The 20,163-nt window shown below is 34.4% G+C and overlaps 1 protein-coding gene across 9 annotated transcripts in view; it reads right to left on the bottom strand.

The window, feature by feature from the left end:
• Positions 1-9,041: 9,041 nt before the first annotated feature.
• UCHL5 (ubiquitin C-terminal hydrolase L5) overlaps positions 9,042-20,163 on the bottom strand; it is a 32,368-nt gene continuing 21,246 nt past the window's right edge. For 7 of the 9 annotated variants that reach the window (XM_072648343.1, XM_072648342.1, XM_072648338.1 and 4 more), the window contains 6 exons: positions 20,028-20,158; positions 17,803-17,866; positions 16,868-16,970; positions 16,114-16,227; positions 12,790-12,888; positions 9,042-10,291 (listed from right to left, as the gene is read on the bottom strand). In XM_072648343.1, the coding sequence (XP_072504444.1) occupies positions 10,247-10,291; positions 12,790-12,888; positions 16,114-16,227; positions 16,868-16,970; positions 17,803-17,866; positions 20,028-20,158 (556 nt within the window). In that variant the 3' untranslated portion in view covers positions 9,042-10,246. The remainder of the gene's footprint in view (positions 10,292-12,789; positions 12,889-16,113; positions 16,228-16,867; positions 16,971-17,802; positions 17,867-20,027; positions 20,159-20,163) is intronic. The other 2 variants (XM_072648339.1, XM_072648337.1) reach the window with 1 other exon arrangement.

The following is a 20,163-nucleotide window of genomic DNA, read 5'->3' as shown; positions in this document are numbered from 1 at the left end:
GACAGGTCGTGGTAAAGTGCCTTGGTCAGGTTACACAGCTACTAAATGTCTGAGGCTGATTTTGTACTTAGGTTTTCCTATGTCAGCTATGTCAGCACTCCATCCATAGCAACATCCAGCTATACAACAGAACACCTAAATATTAACAAAACAAGAGGAAGGTCCCTGTCTTGTTGGGAGGATCTTCTATACAGTATTTACAGAAAGACACAGACAAGAGTTACATAAGCAACAATGGGCTTTGATTTTCAGCAGGGTAAAGGGACTACAGATTCACCAAAAATATTGTGTGTGTGTGTGTGTGTGTGTGTGTGTGTGTGTGTGTGTGTAGTATGTTCATGATAGCATTTAGTGTTTCTTGAATACCCACAATGCACTTGAAGTACAAAGGAAACACAAATTTTAGAGTCCTAACTTGTTTGCGTTTTTTTTTTAAATTCAAAAGTAGGAAATATAATCAGGACAATAAATGTAGAGAGAACATATGACAGCAAAATCAATTAGCAATATGTTTACGAATTTTAGAGTAGTGATCCTTCCAGTCAAATTGTCTATAAACTGGTAATTAGAACCCTGTCAATTCAGCAAAAGACAGAATTTTGCTTACAAATTTGATTCTATTAGTTACTTTAATAATGGTTCTTTTCCTTTATTTTTTTTTTTAAGAAATAGGGTATTAATTATAGCAGTTGTGTTGGATAGTAATCTTCCACCTCATGTCGCCTTTTTTTTATCATTTTCTCATAAGGGTTGTCCTTTGCAATGGCATCATACATAGGTTATTGTTTTATGGTCCATTAAGTATATACTTTTTTATTGAGTGGATAACATATTTTTTCTCTAAAAAAGCATAAACCAAAAATGTTTAAGATTCTGGAATTAATCTGTGAAAGAATAATATCACAGGCTACTCATATGTATAATTATCTTAAACAAGATAACTTGTGTAAAGTACTTTGCAAACCTTAAAGAACTGTATAAATGCTAGTTAAATGATTGTCTTAACCCATAACTTTACTTTGATATTTGCCAGATATAATATCAGTGTACTTTTAATTTATCCTTTCCAAAAGGAAAAAAAAAAAAGAATTGAGGAAATATGATGCTGTAGTATAAGGTATACTTGTATCCTAGTCCATATGAACCAATAATTGAATTAAGGCAGGTAAGTAGGGTGGTGGATGGAGCATACTGGACATGGAGTCAGGAAAACCTGAGTTCAAATCCTGCCTCATTTTCTAATTATGCCACCCTGCAAAAATCATTTAACCTCAAAATATCATTTTCCTCATTTGGAAAATGGGGATAATAATGGTACCTACTTTGCAGAGTTGTTTTGAGAATCATAAGAGAGGTAATATGTGTAAAACAATTTGCAAACCTTAGAATGTTTTATAAATATTAGTCATTTTTATTATTAATTAGATTCTGAAGGCTCAAAAACTTTCTGATTACCAACAACTTTCCATTATTCAAGTACAGATGAATATGTCTTTGAATTGTCTATCTATACTCTAAGCAATTGTTTTCTAAGCAATCTTATTGTCAGGAAGCAATGAGTTGTACCCTAATATGAATCATCATCACAAAGTAGCCCTAATAGTACAGTACCTGGCATACAGTAAGTACTACATAAATGTTAGTTGTTGTGGTGGTGCTTGTTATATCTGACTCAATACTCCCTTCTCTCCCACTCCCATACTCAATCTTTCTCTGACCTAGTCAAAACCTTAACTCAACTCCACTTCACTCATATCATCAGCTAGTGCCTGGCTACATTCTCTCCCTTCCAAATGCTAGACTCCATAGATGACCACTTTAATACTGCCCTCTTTACCACCCTAAAGCAGTCCTTTTGTCTCTCTAAACTAAGTTCCCTTATCCAAACTTTAACCATGAATCACCTCTACCGTATACTTTTTATACTCTAACTCCAAGATTACAGATCACCAGTCTATTGTTTCATTTTCATGTGCCTAAAGAACAGTATTTAATCCATGTTCATAAGCTCACAGATTCAGCTGTAAAGGCTTTCTAGTCCAATGCCCTCATTTAAAGATAAGGAAACTATCAAGACTGCATGTGCCTTGGGGAAGGGGAGAAAATTTAAAACCCAGAATCTTACAAAAGTCAGTGTTGGACACTGAAAAGAAATATTCTTTAAAAAATAAAGATAACGAAACTGAGGTCCAAAGCATTATTTGCCCCCTTTTTGCCACTCCATTATCTTCACTGCAAAAAGAAGGGGGGCTGTACGTGATTGACACTCATTTTACATTTTTATGTCAACTTACTGGTGAGAAATAGCATAACTTAGCGGAAAGAAAGCCAGTCTCCAGGAAAATCAATGTTCAAGTCCTGCTTCTTCCACATACTAGCTACATGACTCTGGGCAAGTCCCTCACTCCCTTAATACTCTGGGAAAGATTATAATTAGCAGAAGAGGTGCTGACCTGTAGGAAGTTTCCTCATATAGGAATTCCAATGACTCATACACAGGTCCAGTCCCTATCCCTAACTCACTGGTGATGTTTCTCCATATTTAAGCTTTGATGGTCCCCAGAAAGCAAAATAGTGCCACTAGATCTGGATAAAAGCCTTTCAATTCAGTAAAAACTGCTAGAGGTTGGTCTTCACTGGTATAATCTCCAAAAACCCAAGATCACTTCCATGTTCAAATATAGGGGCAAAATATCAGTCAAGTGCCTAGGATACACCAGATACTGTGCTAAGTACTTAAGATACAAAAACAAAAGTGAAATTGGTACCCGCTTGCATTCTAATTGAGGAGACTCTGGGTACATATAGGTACGCACAAGATAGAAATAAAATCAAAGTAACTTTGGAAAGGAAGGTACTAGCAGTTGGATAGAACAGGAAAGGTCTCTCATAGAAGGTGGTGGGCTAAATCTTGAAAGAAACTAGGGATTCCAAGAGTAGAGCTGAAGAAGGAAAGCATTCTAGGGGTGGGGGTGAACGAGTGTAAAGTCATAGAGACAGGAGATGGCGCATCCTAAGTAAGGAATGATGAGCTAGCCAATTTGGTTGGACTGTATGGGAGCAATGTATTACAAAGCTGGGAAGTTAAGAAGCTAGAATATGAAGAGGTTTATGCAAAACAGAGGACTTTATGTATGTAGAATGGCTACTGTATTTTGTGTGGTAGAGGAAGGAGTGGAGGGAGAGAATGTGGAACTAAAAATAAAGTTTAAATTTAATTTTTTAAAAAAGAGTTTATATTTGATCTAGAGGTAGGAGAGAACCATTAGAATTTATTAAGTTGGTGGGGGGAGAGGATAAAGGGAGAGGGGAAAAGAAAGGTGATGTGGTCAGACTTGAGCTTTAGGAAAATCACTTTGGTAACTGGATGTAAGATACCCTGAAATGAGAAGAGACTTGGGAGAGACCAAATAGGAGACTTTTAATAGTCCAAGGGGGAGATAAAGAGGGCTTGAACTAGAGTGGTGGCTGTGTGAATAGAGAAGTGAACAAATGCACTGACTTATCTCAATATATGACAATATAAATCCCTGCTTCCACTACATTAAAAAAAAAACAAAACACATCAAAGGTCTGACTAACTAAATTGCCATATCAGATGTAGAAGGAATTTTTAAAATGCATCACTAATGCTTTTTTTTATGATCTTTCACCAACCTAAAAAACTGTTCATTTTTTCACTTTTCTCTGAAATATATTACTTGGTTTAATTTTTTTGTCATCCTAATGCACTTAATTGTGTATTGTGTTTCAGTATGATTACCTGTACCTGAGTTCTATCACTCCCAGGCAACTCTCAGCAAATCAATTACTCTCTTTGGGCCTCAGTTTTCTCTTCTGTAAAATGAGAAAGTTGTACTAACTAAATGAGTTCCTTCGAATCTAACACCTGATGATCATATGCTGTTAGATCCATGAAGACCTGGGCTTTGTCTTATCTACAATTTGTACTTCCTGTACATACAAATGCATAATAAATATTTGAATTTGTTCAATTGAACATCTGAATTTTGAATGTTTGAGCTCCACACAATGTTGAGGATATTCACAATATTCACAAAGTGGAGGATATTCTTAAATGCAAATGACGTTGAAGAGCAAATGAAGTTGCTGAATATTTTGACAGGCCTTTACTTTTTTTAAAAAATTTATCTACTACACTGTGTAGAACCAAAAGATATCTGTTTTGTATTCACAGTTCCTGGTATATTTAATAATTCTTTTCAGGCCCTATTTCACACATTAGCACATCCTAGTGTTTCTTGAATATTAAGGAAACAAGAAAAGAAAGCAGTTTAATCACACTAATCAAAAAGTGGACTGACTGTCCTACTCATTTTCCTCCCAACTCACTGTGGGTATGTAGGGAGTTTTTTCTACCTTTAATAAAAAAAGAAGCAACTCTTTATTAAAAATAGATTCTTCGCTAAAAACAAAAAAACTCAAAAAACCCTTCTTTGCTCAAACTCAATTTTCTACAATAACACCTCAAAGGTCTTTAAATTACAAAAGACCAAATTAACAAATAAACAAAACTTCTACTTCTCATCCAGGTTGAGATTTTTACCTATCACTACCCTCTAACTAATTCTGTAATCTTGTAACTTTAGATAAATTATAATCTCCTTAGGGGCCCAGCCCTAAATTGAAAAAGATCAGATTAGAGGGTCACTAAGGTGTTGTTGATTTACATTCAATTCTGTGACACTATCTGGGGTTTTTTTTGGCAAACATACTAGAATGGTTTGCCATTTCCTTCTCCAGCTCATTTTACAGATGAGGAAACTGAGGCAAACAGGGTTAAGTGATGAGTCTTCCTGACTCTAGGCCTGGCACTCTATCCACTGCACCACCTGGTTGTCCTAAACTGTTCTAAGGTGACTTCCAGCTATAAAACTCTAGTACAGTATTATGAGTCTATGATGTATATAGAATGGCTATTGTATTTTGTGTAGTAGGGGAAGGAGTAGAAGGGAGAGAATGTGGAACTAAAAATTTAATTTTTTTCTCCTGAGCACATTCTTTAAGTACTCCTGACCACTGACATCACTTCTCACCTGTCGGCTCACCTGGACTTCCTCACCTCCCCAGAAACTCACCTTCCTGTAAAAGCAAATCAAATTTGAAATTCACACCTTCTCAGTACCTTCTGCCTCTTGGGCCCTTCCCTACTTCTGATTGGAGAAAGCTCTGGTGGACATCAGAGGGTTCCTCTGGACCCTCTGAAAAGAGGATCCAGGATAAACACCTCAGTATTTCCCAGCTGGCTGTAGGATCATGCTCTGTAGTAGATACTTTCCCTCCTCTCTTCCCCATCCACCTACCTTTTCACTTTCTTTTTGTGTTGCTTTCCCCCATTACACTGTGAGCTTCTTGAGGACAGAAATTGCCTTTTGTCTTTCTTTGCATCCCCAGCACTTAGTATAGTGCCTGGAACATAGTAGGCACTTAATAAATGTTTGACTGACAATCTTTGATGTTACTTAAAACTATAGTGAATATGACAGAATATGTGTGCATATATGTATATAGATGCATAATAAATACATACATACATATATATGTGTATAGTGAAACTTAATATTTACTTCCAGCCTAGGTGTTTTGGCAGTTTGGTGAAACTTATAAATCCTTACTCACCATAAAAGTTTTAAATGTATAAAATACATAGGTTTACAAAGGAAACTAATTATATTGATATATTACAAAAATATGTTAAAACAGTAATATATGTGTTTTTAACTTTGTAAATGACAAAATAATACATTTAAAATATAAGCAAGTTAAATTTTATTTTTAGACATATCAATATGAAGGCAGTTGCTGTTTAGCTTAAATAAGACCATGAAACTGTTGGTTGGTCTTTGACATGGTAACAAACACATAATCAATTTCAATTTTTTGCTTTGAAGGTTACAAGTGTTAAAAATCCCAGTTTGCAAACATATGCTGTTGCAAATGGAATTAAAGCTTCAATAGTTGACTTCACTACAGTCACAGTAATTTGAAGTAGTGGCACGTTAATATTTTGAGATCTCTATAACCCAGTCCCTTTCCCAGACCCCCTAATTCCAACAGATTCTTCTGTGATCATGGAAGCAGGATCAGATCAGCCACTAAAACTGGGGCAGACAGAATATAGAACCCAGGGGGCTACAGAAGTCAGCTTTGAATGGCTCCTTCCACCTGAGCTACTTCTACATAGATGTTGTCATTCATGATGACTGGTTTTTTCATTTCAATTTTAAAATTCATTTTCTTATATGTTGTCCTTTCACCACCACTCCACCACCAATCCCAGTCCACCTGGATGGATATTTCCGATTTTGACCTGACTACCAGAAACAAAGGAGGCCAAATCTTATGTGAAACTTTTATACACTTCCTACCTCATCCCCTACCCAGCAAGGAGCTTAAAACATATTCAATATACAAAGATTTTTGTAAACATGGCAACTTTTGTTTCATGGCCAATAAGTATCATTAGTAAATTGCTCTCTTTAATAGAAGTGAACTCCTATAACATGTTTATTTAAAAACATGTTTACTTTTTTTTACTTTGTCTTACTTGTGAATTTTATAGCCTCTTGCTCTCATAAGTGTTATTTGTCCTGGTATTTCTACTCCTGTCTGGTTTCAAATATTTGTATTCTTCAACCACTCCTTAAGGACAGGGACTGGGCTGGACTTTTGCATGATCAGTGCATTATTCATGCACAGTCAGTCGGTGATTCATAATTATTAAACTGTCATTGTTTGCCTTCTCTTCAAAAGCAAAGTCAGTCAAGAAACATTTATTACCTGGCTACTATGTGCCAGACTTCGTGCTAAGTGCTAGGCTAATCTTGAGCCTTTAGAAAATATTGCACAAGGCTGGCATATACTCAAAAGATAACTGTTTTCACGCCCTATGTTCTCTTTCCCAGTATAAGAACTGATGGAGCTTTCAGAATGGTGTTCTACCTACACATCTATGTTTACTAAGATAAAAATCTTTTATTAAGATATGAAAATTCTGACATTAGGTCCAGAAAATCACTTATATCTAAGGAAACATAAAAGGGTGGGTTAATTTTCCAATGGCATATCAATTTTTTTGCACAGCAATGAGATATATGCTGCCTTGCAAAATTGCCAAAATGAGGAAATGTAGAATATATCTGCCTGTTCTTGTTTATACATTAGGAAAGTTTCTTAGCTCTGGCTATTCCTGCACCAAAGCTGTTTCAGTAATCACATAGAATACATTTTATGAGAGTTAAAAGATTCTCTATGACATACAGTAATTCCAAATTTATCCCTATGTATTCTAATATTAATTTGCATGGTGTGCACACACACATACAGGTCATACAACCAGATAGATTAAAAGGGAATATTTGTTTAAAGGATCATCTACATAAAAAGATAAAGATGTCATTTGTTTTATAAATGCTTCTTTTAAAACCCTAGTAAGAGGTAAAATAACTATAATGAACCGTTTTCAGTCCTGAAATTCTCATAGAAAATTTAAGTATAAGATTTACATCTCTGCTTTGAGACAATTTATTGCCATTATTTTTTATTATTACCATTCTACAATTTTAATTTAATAAAAGAGCACTGTTAGAATGGTATGGCGTAATCCAGTGACTGAGCCACTCTGCTCATCTCTCAAACCTAATCAGTTGTTGAATTTGGAAATGTACTTCAACACTTCTTGCTTCCATCCCCCTCTCTCTATTCAGTGTCTCTATCCTAGCTCTCACAGGGACTATTTAAGTAACTTCACACTTGGTTTTTCTGCATCCAGTCTCTTCCCTTTCCAATTCATCTTCCACATAGCTGGCAAAATTATCTTCCAAAGACATGTCTGATCATTTCATTTCCCAGCTCAAAACCTTATTATCTATAGGATAAAATACAAATTCCTTATGTTGGCATTTTAAATCATACATGATCAGGCATTGATCTTAAATTTCCAGCTTTATTTCATTATTTCTCAGCCTAAATATATTCCAGGCAAACTGTATATTAATAAGAAACCGGAAGTTCATCTCTCATCCCTATGTTTTCCTTTAAGCCATTCCTTATACCTGAAATGTACTCCCTCTCTTCCTCTTAGAATCTTTCTCTATAAAGTCTGTCCTGATTCCTTCCCCCTCCCTCCCACCATTAGTGTTCTCTCTTTCAATTGCCCCCCATTAGAATATAAACTTCTAGAGGGCAGGTACTATGTTCTCAAACCGTAGTACAGTGCCTTTCTTAGAGGCTGAACTGAACTGAAATATTAAAATTATTATGGGATCTAGAAAATTTTTAAAAGAATGTTAGCTACTGTCCAAGAAAGGTAGTATAATACTCAACTGACTACAAGCAGCGTGGTAGAATCAAAAAAGGAATAAATTTAGAGTCAAATGACCTGGATTCCAGTTCTAGATTTACTGATTTCTAGCCATCTATCAACTAGCATTTATTAAGATATTACTATGTGATAGAACAGACACTGTGCTAGGTGCTGGAAATAATGCAATTGCTCTAAAGCAGCTTACATTCTATCATAGAAGATTATCTACTATACACACACACAAAATAAAGACAACATAAATGTGATAGTTTAGAGAGCACAGACAGAAGCAGTTGTGGCAATCAGGAAAGGGTTGACAAAGAAGGTAATTCTTGAGTTAAGTCTTGAAGGAAATTCAGAATATTATGAGGTAGAGGTTAGAAGAGTATTCCAGGCACAGAGTACGGCCAATGAAAGGCATAGACAGGAGACGGAAGTACCATGTGTGACAAACAGCAAGAAAGTCAGTTTGTCTGATAAGAGTACAGGAAAGGAAGTGATGCATGTTGAGCCTGGTCGGGTCCATGCTGTGAGGTGCTTTAAAAGAGAAACGTGTATTTTATCTTTGAAGCAATCGGGAATCACTTGAATTTAATGAGTATTGGGGCAAGGGAAAGAATATGGTCAGACTTGTAGAAGACAGATTGGAGTGGAGAGAGTCTTGCTGCCCTTCTATTGTCTTAAATGAATAAAATTAGTAAATTATGCACAGAAAAAAACTCATTAAATTGTTTTATTAATATCTCATCAAATTTTAAAGTAATATAATCACTGTGGTGAGGTATTTCCTAAAACAGGTACCTCCTTTGAAAATTCACATTAGTAATGGGCCTAATTCACAAAAGGAAATGAAATTTCCTTTTATATAAATAGAAATTATGAAATTTCAATTACAAACATGACAAATATATTACATGAAGTAAAATTTGATTAAGCCCAGTATTACAAAAGATGTTTTTAAATGGCACTCTAAGCATTTGTTGAACCATGCCTCTCCACCATTTTTTTTTTTAACTGTCCTGGAGTTCCTATTGGCCTCCACCCACATTCCCATTTTTAAAGAAATTCTTTTGAAGTATAAGATCACCAAATTAAAAAACAATTTTAGGACATAGCTTAACAGTTTAAAAACCAATGTGGCCAAAATGAGAAAACTTTTAAAATATAAAATACGACAGTGTGTCATTAAGAAAAAAATATGCTTTGAAGCACATGATACTCACATGTTTCACAAAAATAATTCTACTCAAAACAAAACATTTAAAAAGTTTCCCAAAACAAAAATGGGCTATTAATTTTTTTTCCACTGATAGAAATGGAAATCCTTAGGTATTACACATTTGCCTTTATTAAATGGGTTTGTAATTAAAATATTATCAACTACTCAGTATAGAAAATAAAAAATAAAATTCTATTTAAAACCTCCAAATAATAAGTACCAAAGAGAAAGAGATGTAACAAACTGTTCCATTAATGATAAGATTTAAGAAAGAAAAATAGTTCAAATATTATTACATTAACAAGTGACATTTTTTTCTGTTTTATTATAAATTTTAATCTTTAATTGTGGGACAAAAGCCTAAAAGATAAATTAGGAACAGTTTAGAAGGAAATCACTTGTGCATTTCAGGTGCATTATAGTAGTTTTGTTTTCAGAGAAGCTATCAGGAATTCAGATACAAATGTCAAATAATGGAATTTGGTCAAGCAACTCTAAACACCACTTTTACTTAATATGCACTACATGCACATGATGCAGGTAAGGGGAAAAGATTGTATGAATCCATGCATTCAAGGTGAGACAGATTGTTACTATTGTCAAACGTGCGCTGGACCAGATAGGATGTTGTTAAAAGTCCTATATACTTATTGTTTTTTCATCAAAGTAAGATCAGAAGTATCTTTCTCCAAGCATCTTCTTCACTTGGTTTCCTGAGCTTTCTTTGCATTCTGTTTTTCTTTTGCCTAGGAGTTAAAAGACAGATTATGACACAAATTCAATACCAACCATTATACAAGATTTTCCAGGATAGACTGAATGTGTACCTTTGTTGAAACACTTTCCACTCAGTTATCTGAGCCTTTCAGTGAAATAATTTATAAAGATCATTCCCTTCCTAAGTACAAATGACTTAAGATAATACTTAGTTCCCAGTTCCTTTCTATTTGAAACTGATTGTTCAACTTTCTTACTCTGAATGGCTTGCTCCATAAATACATTAACTTCTTCAACTATAATAATATTAGACTGACATTTATACAGTGCTTTAAGACTTATAGTCTTACATAAATATAATCTACTTTGATACTATTAAGATACAATAATGGTAGGTTCCAAAGGAATTATTATCCCCATTTTATAGACAGGGAGTGATAAGCTCAGATCTGCACTTAAGGAAAATTACTTTGGTAGCAAAGTAAAGGACAAACTAGAATGTAACAGGTTTCAAACAGGAAGGTTAATCAGGGTTGCAATAATCTAGGTAACAGATGATGAAGGTCTGAAGATGGTAGCTGTGTGAGTAGTGAAAGGAATGGATGTGAGTGATGTGGATTAGAGAGATGGCAAGACTTGGCAAGTGCCTGGACATGTGGGTGAGGGAGAGTGAAGAGTCAGGAATGATATCAAAGTTACTAACCCTGGAAGAATGATGGTTCCCTTCAAAAGAAATAGGGAAGAGAAGTGATTTTGTAGAAAATATTAGTTCTATTTTGAATGTGCTGATTCTGAAATGCTTCTGAGACATCTAGTTTGAAATTTTCAGTTGGCAACTGATGTCACAAGACTGAAGCTCAGGGAGGAGAGTGGGGCTGAATATATAGATCTATGAGTCACTACCACAAAGACAATAATTATATCCATGGGAGTTGATAAAGACACTAAGATAAAGAGTGTAGAGAGAAAAGAGGGTCCAAGAACCTCAGGGAAAACTCACGTATAGGAAAAGTGATTATGGATAATGAGCCCAAAAAAAAGCCATTTTTAAAAGTCCCTATGGGAATATGGAAACTGTTTTTCTCTCATAGATAGGGAACTGGTTTAGAGACAGGTAAAAAAGGATTAATATAAATAGTACTTTTCTAGCTAGCAAAATAAATGCTATTATCCCTGAGATATTAGCATTAAGACCAGTATTATTTAACATTTTTATACACTTGGAAGACCTGAAATCTTCAAATTTGAAGATTGTTGTCACTAATGTATTCCAGAGTAAAGATGTTAAGTTAATGGAGATAAACCTCAAGAAGGCTGAGTGGGGCAGATAAGCAAGTAGCTAAGTTTTGATAAAAAACAGCACTTACCTGACATTAACACAGAGCTTTAAAATTTAAAAAATATTTCAAATACATTATCCAATTTGAACCTCACAGTGATATTCTTAATTTGGTGCTACAGCTATAATTATACCCTTATTAGAGATGAGAAAACAGGCAGGTTGTGGCTTGTCCATATACATAGGGTTATTAAGCATTAAGGAAGCTGGAAACCAGGTCTTCTGCACTCCATATCGTCTATCCAATACACTATGATGTGGAAAAGAGTAAGGTAATACAATTACAGAAAATAAGTAATTTCTATAAAATGGTAGGCTGTGGATTCTGAGTCACATTCCTGAAAGAGGAACTTGGGAGTCTTTCCAGAACATCCCAAGGCAATTACTCAACCTACAACAGAGGCCAAAAAGGCCAACAAAAAAAAATCCATTCTAGAAATGAATTCTAGAAATTTATACAAAATCACTGTGCTACAAGATCTTAAATACTAGGTGCTATTGGAAATTCATTCACTCAACAAACAATATTAAGGACCTGTTTGCTTAATACAAAGAAACACAAAAGAAAAAATATTGTCCCTGCCCAAGTAAATGTAAGATAATTTGAAGAGGGATCTGGAGTGCTCAGCAAAAGAGGTAGTATTTGAGCACAGACTTTAAGCAAGTTAAGGATTCTAAGAGAAATGGATGAGAAGGACAAGCACTGCAGGCCTGAGCAAGGCCCAAAGTCTAGACACAGAATGCCAGTTTCTCAGAACAGATCATGGGCCAGTCTGGCTGGAACAGAGTATGTGAAAGGTAATGATATGAAATAGATGTGAAAAGGTGAAGTGACAGTCAGACTGTGCTATATTTAACTGTCACAGGGAGATGCTTATACTTCGTCCTAAAGGGATGAAGTGAAACAGATCCAAGTCTAAGGAAGATAAATTCTGATAGCTGAATGGATGGACAGGATAGAAAAACCTGGAAGCAGGAAAGCTAATTAGAATGTTGTTGCAATAGTACAGGCAAAGGTAACAAAGACCTGAATTTGGGCAGCAGCAGTGTTAAGGGGACTGGAAGAAGCTATCTGAGATGTGGAGACATTTGTCATAATGGCTTTAACAAAATTTAACTTAGATACATGCCAAAATTAAGATTTCATATAAATTTTGAGAAAATTTAACGTAAGTAATCATGACTTACCTTTTCTACTAGTGGTATTAACTGCTGGTGTTCTGCTAAAGTCTTTAATAGCTCCATGATAAAAGGCAGATAATTATGCTTCCTTCTAATATTTTCAATCTGAAAGTAAGTCAAAAACAATGCAGAGTACTATCTTCTCCATACTAAGTTTTAAAAAGTAATCTTACATAAATACCATCTAAGAAATAAGTATCATTGTAGAATAATATAGACCTATAACAGGCATTACATTTTTAAAAAGAAATATCAATCTTGTCAAGTCATATGAATCTATATACCTCATTCAATAAAGCATTGTAGTAATTTCAGATTAAAAAAATGAATTTAATATTCTTATTAAGTCTGTCACAAAGTACTAGTTCCATGCTTTATGAAAGTAACCTTAGGTTCAGTAAGGCTATGTCAACAGAATGTAAATTCTAGCAGGTTTTATCACGCTAAAAAAGTTTTGAGCATGGTCCTAGCAATGGACTATTTTTGCTTTCTGAGGTCAAACTCAGCTTATTATCACTTGGCTGACCACTCAGTAGCAAATTCTTGGGTTATGGCAATCTATAAAACAAAGGAAAAAGCAAAACAATCCTTGGTCCCATACTATGCCACCTTATATAATGGCAGTGGCATAGAGACAGGTAATGTTGTAAAAGATGTTATGGAGGCCAAAACAACAAAACTTGGAAAATATTTGGATATGGGAGGTAAAAGAAGAGTCAAGGATGAGTATGAACCAAGAAAAAAAGAAAGTTTGGAGGAAGAGACAGACATATGAGTTTCATTTTGGATGTGTTAAATGGGACACTCAAATGGATGTAGGATTGGAATATTAAGATAATACAGGGTGTCTCTCAATTCTAAGATTAACTTTCTCATGTTTAAAAAAAAGGTATGGCACTCCATTTTGTTTTCTGGGAAATGTTTATTCATTATCAATAACTGCAGAAAGATTAAAATCTAATTGCACTGTACCTAGATAAGAGAATAACAGTTATCCTATTTCTAAAGTTTAATAAAGATCTCAAATTAAGCTAAAGCCAACAGCCAACCAAAGACTTAAAATCAAATCTTTTTATAACAACTTATCTTTTCAAAAAGGAAACAGAAAAAATGTGGACTATAATAAATTCGAAAGAGAAGACTTAGGTTCACCTGTAGATGAAAACAACAAACTGAAATTTGACAATGATGCTGTTCACAATATGGCTTCTATGAAAGCAATCTTAGATACACAAATCCACTGACAATTCCAGATAAGTTATTTCATCCCACTATTATACCAAGGTGAAGTAAATTCACCTGGGATCTGCAGCCTAGTGAGTTTCACAAGCATTTCAGATTCCCCTCCCCAAAGGAATATATTAGCCAGCTCAAGACAACAAGCTGAGGTAAATTCATTGCAGTATGAGCTCTTACATCACCACTTTCTAATTGGAACCTGAAAAATGACTATTTCTCCAAGTTTCTCTATTAACTAACTACTCAGCATTTTCCCTTTCCTTCCACTCTGTCCAAGACTAGCGTCTTCCTTCAATTTCTTTTTCTAACCTTCTGTTCTCCTAATCCTTGCTACATTAGGCAGAAATCCTTTCTTGTTCTCATCCCTATTCAATTCAGCCCCTCCTTTTCCTTCTGTGCCCATCACTTCCATGGTGTCTTCTGAACACTTTACTTCAGTACTTCAAAAGTATTCAGTTTGGGTACACTTTCTATCCATACAGATCACAACCCCTCTACAATCCACTGGGTGGCCAAAAGTTGCTATAACTCAGAAGCATATCACCTTATAGCTCTAGAGGCAATAAACCTCTGAACTGATTACAGATATACAACCCATCACTGAGTCCATCCTCATGGTCTTTCCAAACTGGCAGGAACCTACACTCCATTTACATAACCTTTGAAAAAGCAGGACTGTCTCTGTTCCATGATGAAGTACTGGAGTAAGTCTTTAGTAGAAATTATAAGGTCACAACTTAATATTATTGTAATTTGGTTTATCCCTCTATAAGACTGTAAGTTCCTTAAAAGAGCACATAAGGTGATCTGTTTCAACTCCAACACCCAAGAAAGTGCATTATATACAGAAGGGTCAAATGAAATTATTAAGCTGAACTATACAGTCTTAACTTCATTTACAGAACCCAATTCACTGCAGTTCACAGCAAATGACCAAGATGATGAATAAAAAACTATTTACTGTGTGTGTGTTCATCCTTTGTTGCTGAAGAAGACCATGCCATGAGAGAAATAATGACATGACTTGCACTTGACTTTGTTTTGAGTGAGGGAGGGCTATACAGGTCACCAGCCTCACTTCTCCTCCAGAGTCACCTGAATCCAGTGACCAGATATTCATCAGGATGACTGGAGATGACCCAGGATGAGGCAACTGGGGTTAAGTGAGTTGCCCAAGTCACACAGCTAGTGAGTGTCAAGTGTCTGAAGTGAGATTTGAACTCAGGTCCTCCTGACTCCTGCACTGGTGCTTTATCCACTGTACCACCTAGCTGCTCCCTAGAGGTAGAGAAATGGCTTTGTGAATTATTCCTACAGAGAAATCCCTACAGTATGGGAATGGATGAGTTAGCTGAGAGAAAAGAGGGTCAAGGGCAGAGTGTTGGCAAAGTTCAGTGATTAAGAGGCTTACGTGTAATACAATACACACATACATACACACACACACAGAAGATTCTTATAACACTATCATTCAAAAATTTTCCTGATCTTTTTGAAGAGACTACTTTACTGCTACTTTTCTTTCTTCTCGTTCTTCAAAACTAGTTCTTCAAACTTCAAAACTTCAGAAAACTTGTTCAGTTCATTTCACGCTGTCTTCAAAGACTTGCTATCTGGATTCACATGGGACTATTCAATTATCATTGATATCTAGCAGGACCTTAGATTTAGCAACTCTTCTGATTTTATTCCTTCATATAAGTAAGGTCCCTATTTGATTTAGCTTCTCTCTTCAGGTACATGGTAAACAGCATGAAATACCACTTCGTACTGTTATTTAAGTCATGGCTAAGGATTATCAAAAATTAACCAACTGGTATGTCAGACAAGTTTCTGGTAATGAGCTGTTCTATATTTAGCTCAGGCTGTAGACAAAGAGTAGGCACAATCTCGATCTGTACTTGAAGTCTATCCAGCTTGGCAGAACCTGACAGAGCTTGCTGCGATCCACTGACTTCAAGAGCCCAACAATGAAGAGTCAGGTGGGATTTTTGTAGGAAATGGGGAGAGGGAAGGAAGGAGAGAGAGAAAGGAGGAGAGAGTGAGAGAGCTAGAGAGAGGGATCTTGAAATAATTTAAGAAGAAGTATACCTTGTATCTTTTTAATTTCTGAATTTCTTCTTCAATTAGCATCTGGTGTTTGGCAACTTCTGACTGAATGGTACTTAACATGTTACTACTCTGATCTGTATCCATGGGTTCCTCCTTGGAAAAAAAGAACAGTAACACTAATGATTAAGCAATAACACTGTCAACATTTTTAAAAGGATAAGTATGTAACAGAACAATTACTCTGAAATTAACATTTAAAATGTTGGTAATTGAGCAAAAATATTCTAAAATGTAACATTAACAAATATAAAAGCCACATTTCCAAATACAAAAATGCATGTTTATGTGAAATAAAATACTTGATATAGGAAAATATTTCTATTTTTCACAAGATTCATTAATTTTAGTCAAATTATTGCACACATTTTCACTATTATGAGTAACTTTCCTTTTTAAATGGAAATAGAGAATCTAAATTCTCTAAAATCTTTGCTAAAATGTTTCATGCTAAAAGGTTGCATGCTAAAACATTTTTACAGAAGAACTCAGTAATATGGATCATTATTATAACATTTCTATTAAAATCTATTATAAGTATGAAGCACAAAATGGCATTTGCTAAGAAAATAATCTAACAAGAAAAGTAATATGTTCTAGTAAAATGCTTAAGTCTTTGAGGCTAAAGGCTATTTTTCACTGTACTTTACATTCCAAGCACCAAGTTTATCTTTGTGTATAGTACATACTTAATAAAAGTTTGTTCAATCAAATATCCATAATTCTGACAACCAACCTCTGCAAGCTGTCTTTGCAATTCAGCTATTTTCTGTTCATATATCATTTTTCTGTCAGACACAATGGCCATCAGGTTAAATCGTATTTCACCTTCACTGTATCTAAAAAAGATTTCTGAGAATTATTTCCCATTCATTTATACAAAAAACATACTGTTCACAATAATAGGAAAAATTATGGTAATCTATTTCAAAATTACCTTTGAAAGCAAGCCAAATACCCTAAATTGAATAACCTGTGCAAGCAGATTTTAAAGGTTCACAAACAAGAACAATCTGACCATGGACAAACCAAACTCCAAACAAAATTTTATTTGTAACTGCTTTTAGACCAATATTTTCATCTTTCTTCAAAATGCTTATGATGATACTAAGTACACTCTTTACAAATGGCAATGAGCAAAATGAAAAAAGGCAAATTAATTTCTGCAAATTTTTTTGACCAGAATTGTATCTTATGTTTGTATCCACATATAGTTCTGTATTACTAGCTCTTATTCCATTCCTAAAAAAAGTTAGCCTGTTTAGAGCAAGGATGAATAACAAGCACCTAAGGTGACAAGAAAATAAAAAAAATTTTAAAGAGCTGTATAAGTGAATTTCAAGTACATTTCCTAAACAACTTCACTTTTTTCTCATGAAGTCTTACATGAATCCAGCTTAACTTATGAGATAAATTTCTTGTCCATCATATGTAACTACATAAGAAACAAATTTATGAGCCCAACATATTATGTTGGAGCACCTTTTTTACTCCTTGGAGACAACACATTACTACTTAAAATTAAGGCATTTTCTACAATAATAGGAATGCTATTCTTGAATGACATTAAGTTCACTAAAGTTAAATGTTTTTTTAAATAACAGAGATATGCTCTTCAACAAATTTTTTAAACTGGACTTTGGTACCCACAAAATTTAGGTGAATGCTTACTTTTGTATTCTTTTCTCTATAACTGGTCTTACTGCATTAATCCAATCTTCTTGATTACATGCACCTAAAACAAAATGGAAAGCTTCAAGTAAAATAAGATGTGAAAAAAAGCAACAGCAAAACTATTTGGCAGGTTTGATTTAAAAATACATCTTTTCAGGCAATGGTGGCATCGGTGAGGGGAGGAAGGCAGAAAAATTTTTTTTCAACATTACTTATAGTTTTAACTCTCAGCTTTCTTTGGTAACCAGGACCAGAGACAGAATGAAAACTGAGCCCAAGAAACAACTCAAAAATATAAAATAGAAATCTAATTTCAACCTATAAAGCTAAATCTATTTCTCTTAGCAGAGTGACAAATAAGGCAGGAAAACCTAACTGATGAGTTTCATCTTTTGTTTCCTCAACTTATCCTTTGATGCCTAAGGAGTTGGTCAAATAAAAGGAAGCAAAAAATGCAAGGAGATGGGATAATTCATGTATTAGAAAAATTAGGCAGGAGTAAAGAAAAACAAAGAAAAGTATACACATATAATAAGTTGGAACGGACATATATAAGTATTAATTTTCCTCAAGCTAACAAAGAAAAAAGAAACAAATGTGTCCTCAAGATCTGTCTTCATAACATGTCTTCAAGAGTTATAAAGGAAATTAATTGAGACTGACACCTGCAGGCCTGAGGATGGTTTGACTGAGGAGAAAAGAGAAGTGGAAAAGATAGGAGGCTATGTGGTGGAGAAAGGGAGAGAACTCACTATCTCACATAAAAGGGTTACATAAAATTAAAAAAAAAACAGGAGTGAAGGGAACTAGAATCTGATGCTCTCCTCTCTCTTCTGGTATATCTGCTTATTTATAAAAAGGGACAGTAGGGTTAAAGGTGAAGAGAGAGAAAAGTACAGGAGGAAGGAATGAAGAGAAATACACAATTAACAATCACAACTGTAAATGTGAGCTGAACAAACTGATCCATATATAAGATCACAGCAGAATGGGTGAGGAAGCAGAATTGAAAAATGGGTTGTATACAGGAAAAACACCTGAAACAAAAACTCACAAAGACATCAAATGATGAACTAGAGCTGAATCTCTTAAGTTTCAGGTGTGAACACAAAAGAGCAAGGGTACCAATTATGATTTCAGATAAGGGATACAATAAATACAGACATGATAAAAAGAGAAAAGCAGGGAAAGTAAAGCCTGCTTAAAAGCATCTTATAGCACTTAAAAAAAAAGGAAAAATTAATTGAATCCAGGGAAAAACAGACAGCAAAACTATAATAGTGAAGGAATTTGGAGCTAGAAAAATCTAACAAAAAGATAAACAAAAAAGAAGTTAAGGACCTGAAGAGAACTGTGGGAAAAAATTAAAGATGATAGCTCTCTAGAAATCACTGAATGGCAACAGTTTATATACTTCTTCAGTGTGCATGACAGTTTTACAAAAATCATCTAAGTATTGCAGTATAAGAGTGTCACCACCAATGCAGAAAAATTAAACACATCATTTACAGATTAAAATGCAATAAAAACTATACTTCATAAAGGGCGTTTGAAAAATGAATTAAAATTAAACAGAAACTAAATAACTTAATCTTAAGAACTGCAAGCGCTAAACAAATCACATAAGCTACAGAAAATTTCAAAGACAAAGACAAAAATGAGACAATGTAACAAAACTGAAGGCAAGCAGGTAAAGTAGTCCTTGGAGGAGACAGTGGGAAAACTCCTATCTCTAAATGCTCTCATTCAAAAAAAAAAAAAGGGGGGGGGGGAGAACAAATCAACGAATGGGGTATGCAACTAAGAAAACTAGAAAAACAACAAATCATAAATATCAAGGCAGAAACTCTGGAAATCAAAGAAGAGCATAACAGAATCAAAATAAAAACCTCCAAACCAAAAAACTCACTGAATTAAGAAAACTAGGAGCTAGCCCTTTGAAAAAAAATCAAAAAACAGTTAGCTAATTTGATGTTTTTTAAAGAAAAGAAAACCAAATTGTTCATATCAAATATTTTAAAAAATCAAAACAACTGAAAAAGAAATAAAAGAAACAGGAAATATTCTGATCTATGATAGGACAATAAAACTTATAAAATCAATGAAATGGACACTTACAAAAATATAAAAAGCATGAAACCTCCAAAAAGTTATTTGATTACATATAATAGGAACAACTGACCAATAAAAATGCTATTAGTTATATAACAATATATGCTTACCTAAATCAATTGGTCCTTCTCTCAATCCATCTAATTCATATAGCCTTCCATTGACAGGAACATAACTAACAAAATGAAAAGCATCTTCTTCTTTTGCTGATGTTTTTGCATCAAATTCAAACATTTGTTGTCTGAA

Source organism: Notamacropus eugenii, chromosome 2, assembly GCF_028372415.1.
Source record: "Notamacropus eugenii isolate mMacEug1 chromosome 2, mMacEug1.pri_v2, whole genome shotgun sequence".
Classification (NCBI taxonomy): Eukaryota; Metazoa; Chordata; class Mammalia; order Diprotodontia; family Macropodidae; genus Notamacropus; species Notamacropus eugenii.
The sequence above is the reverse complement of the archived record's forward strand: the minus strand, read 5'-3'. Positions and strand labels throughout refer to the sequence as shown.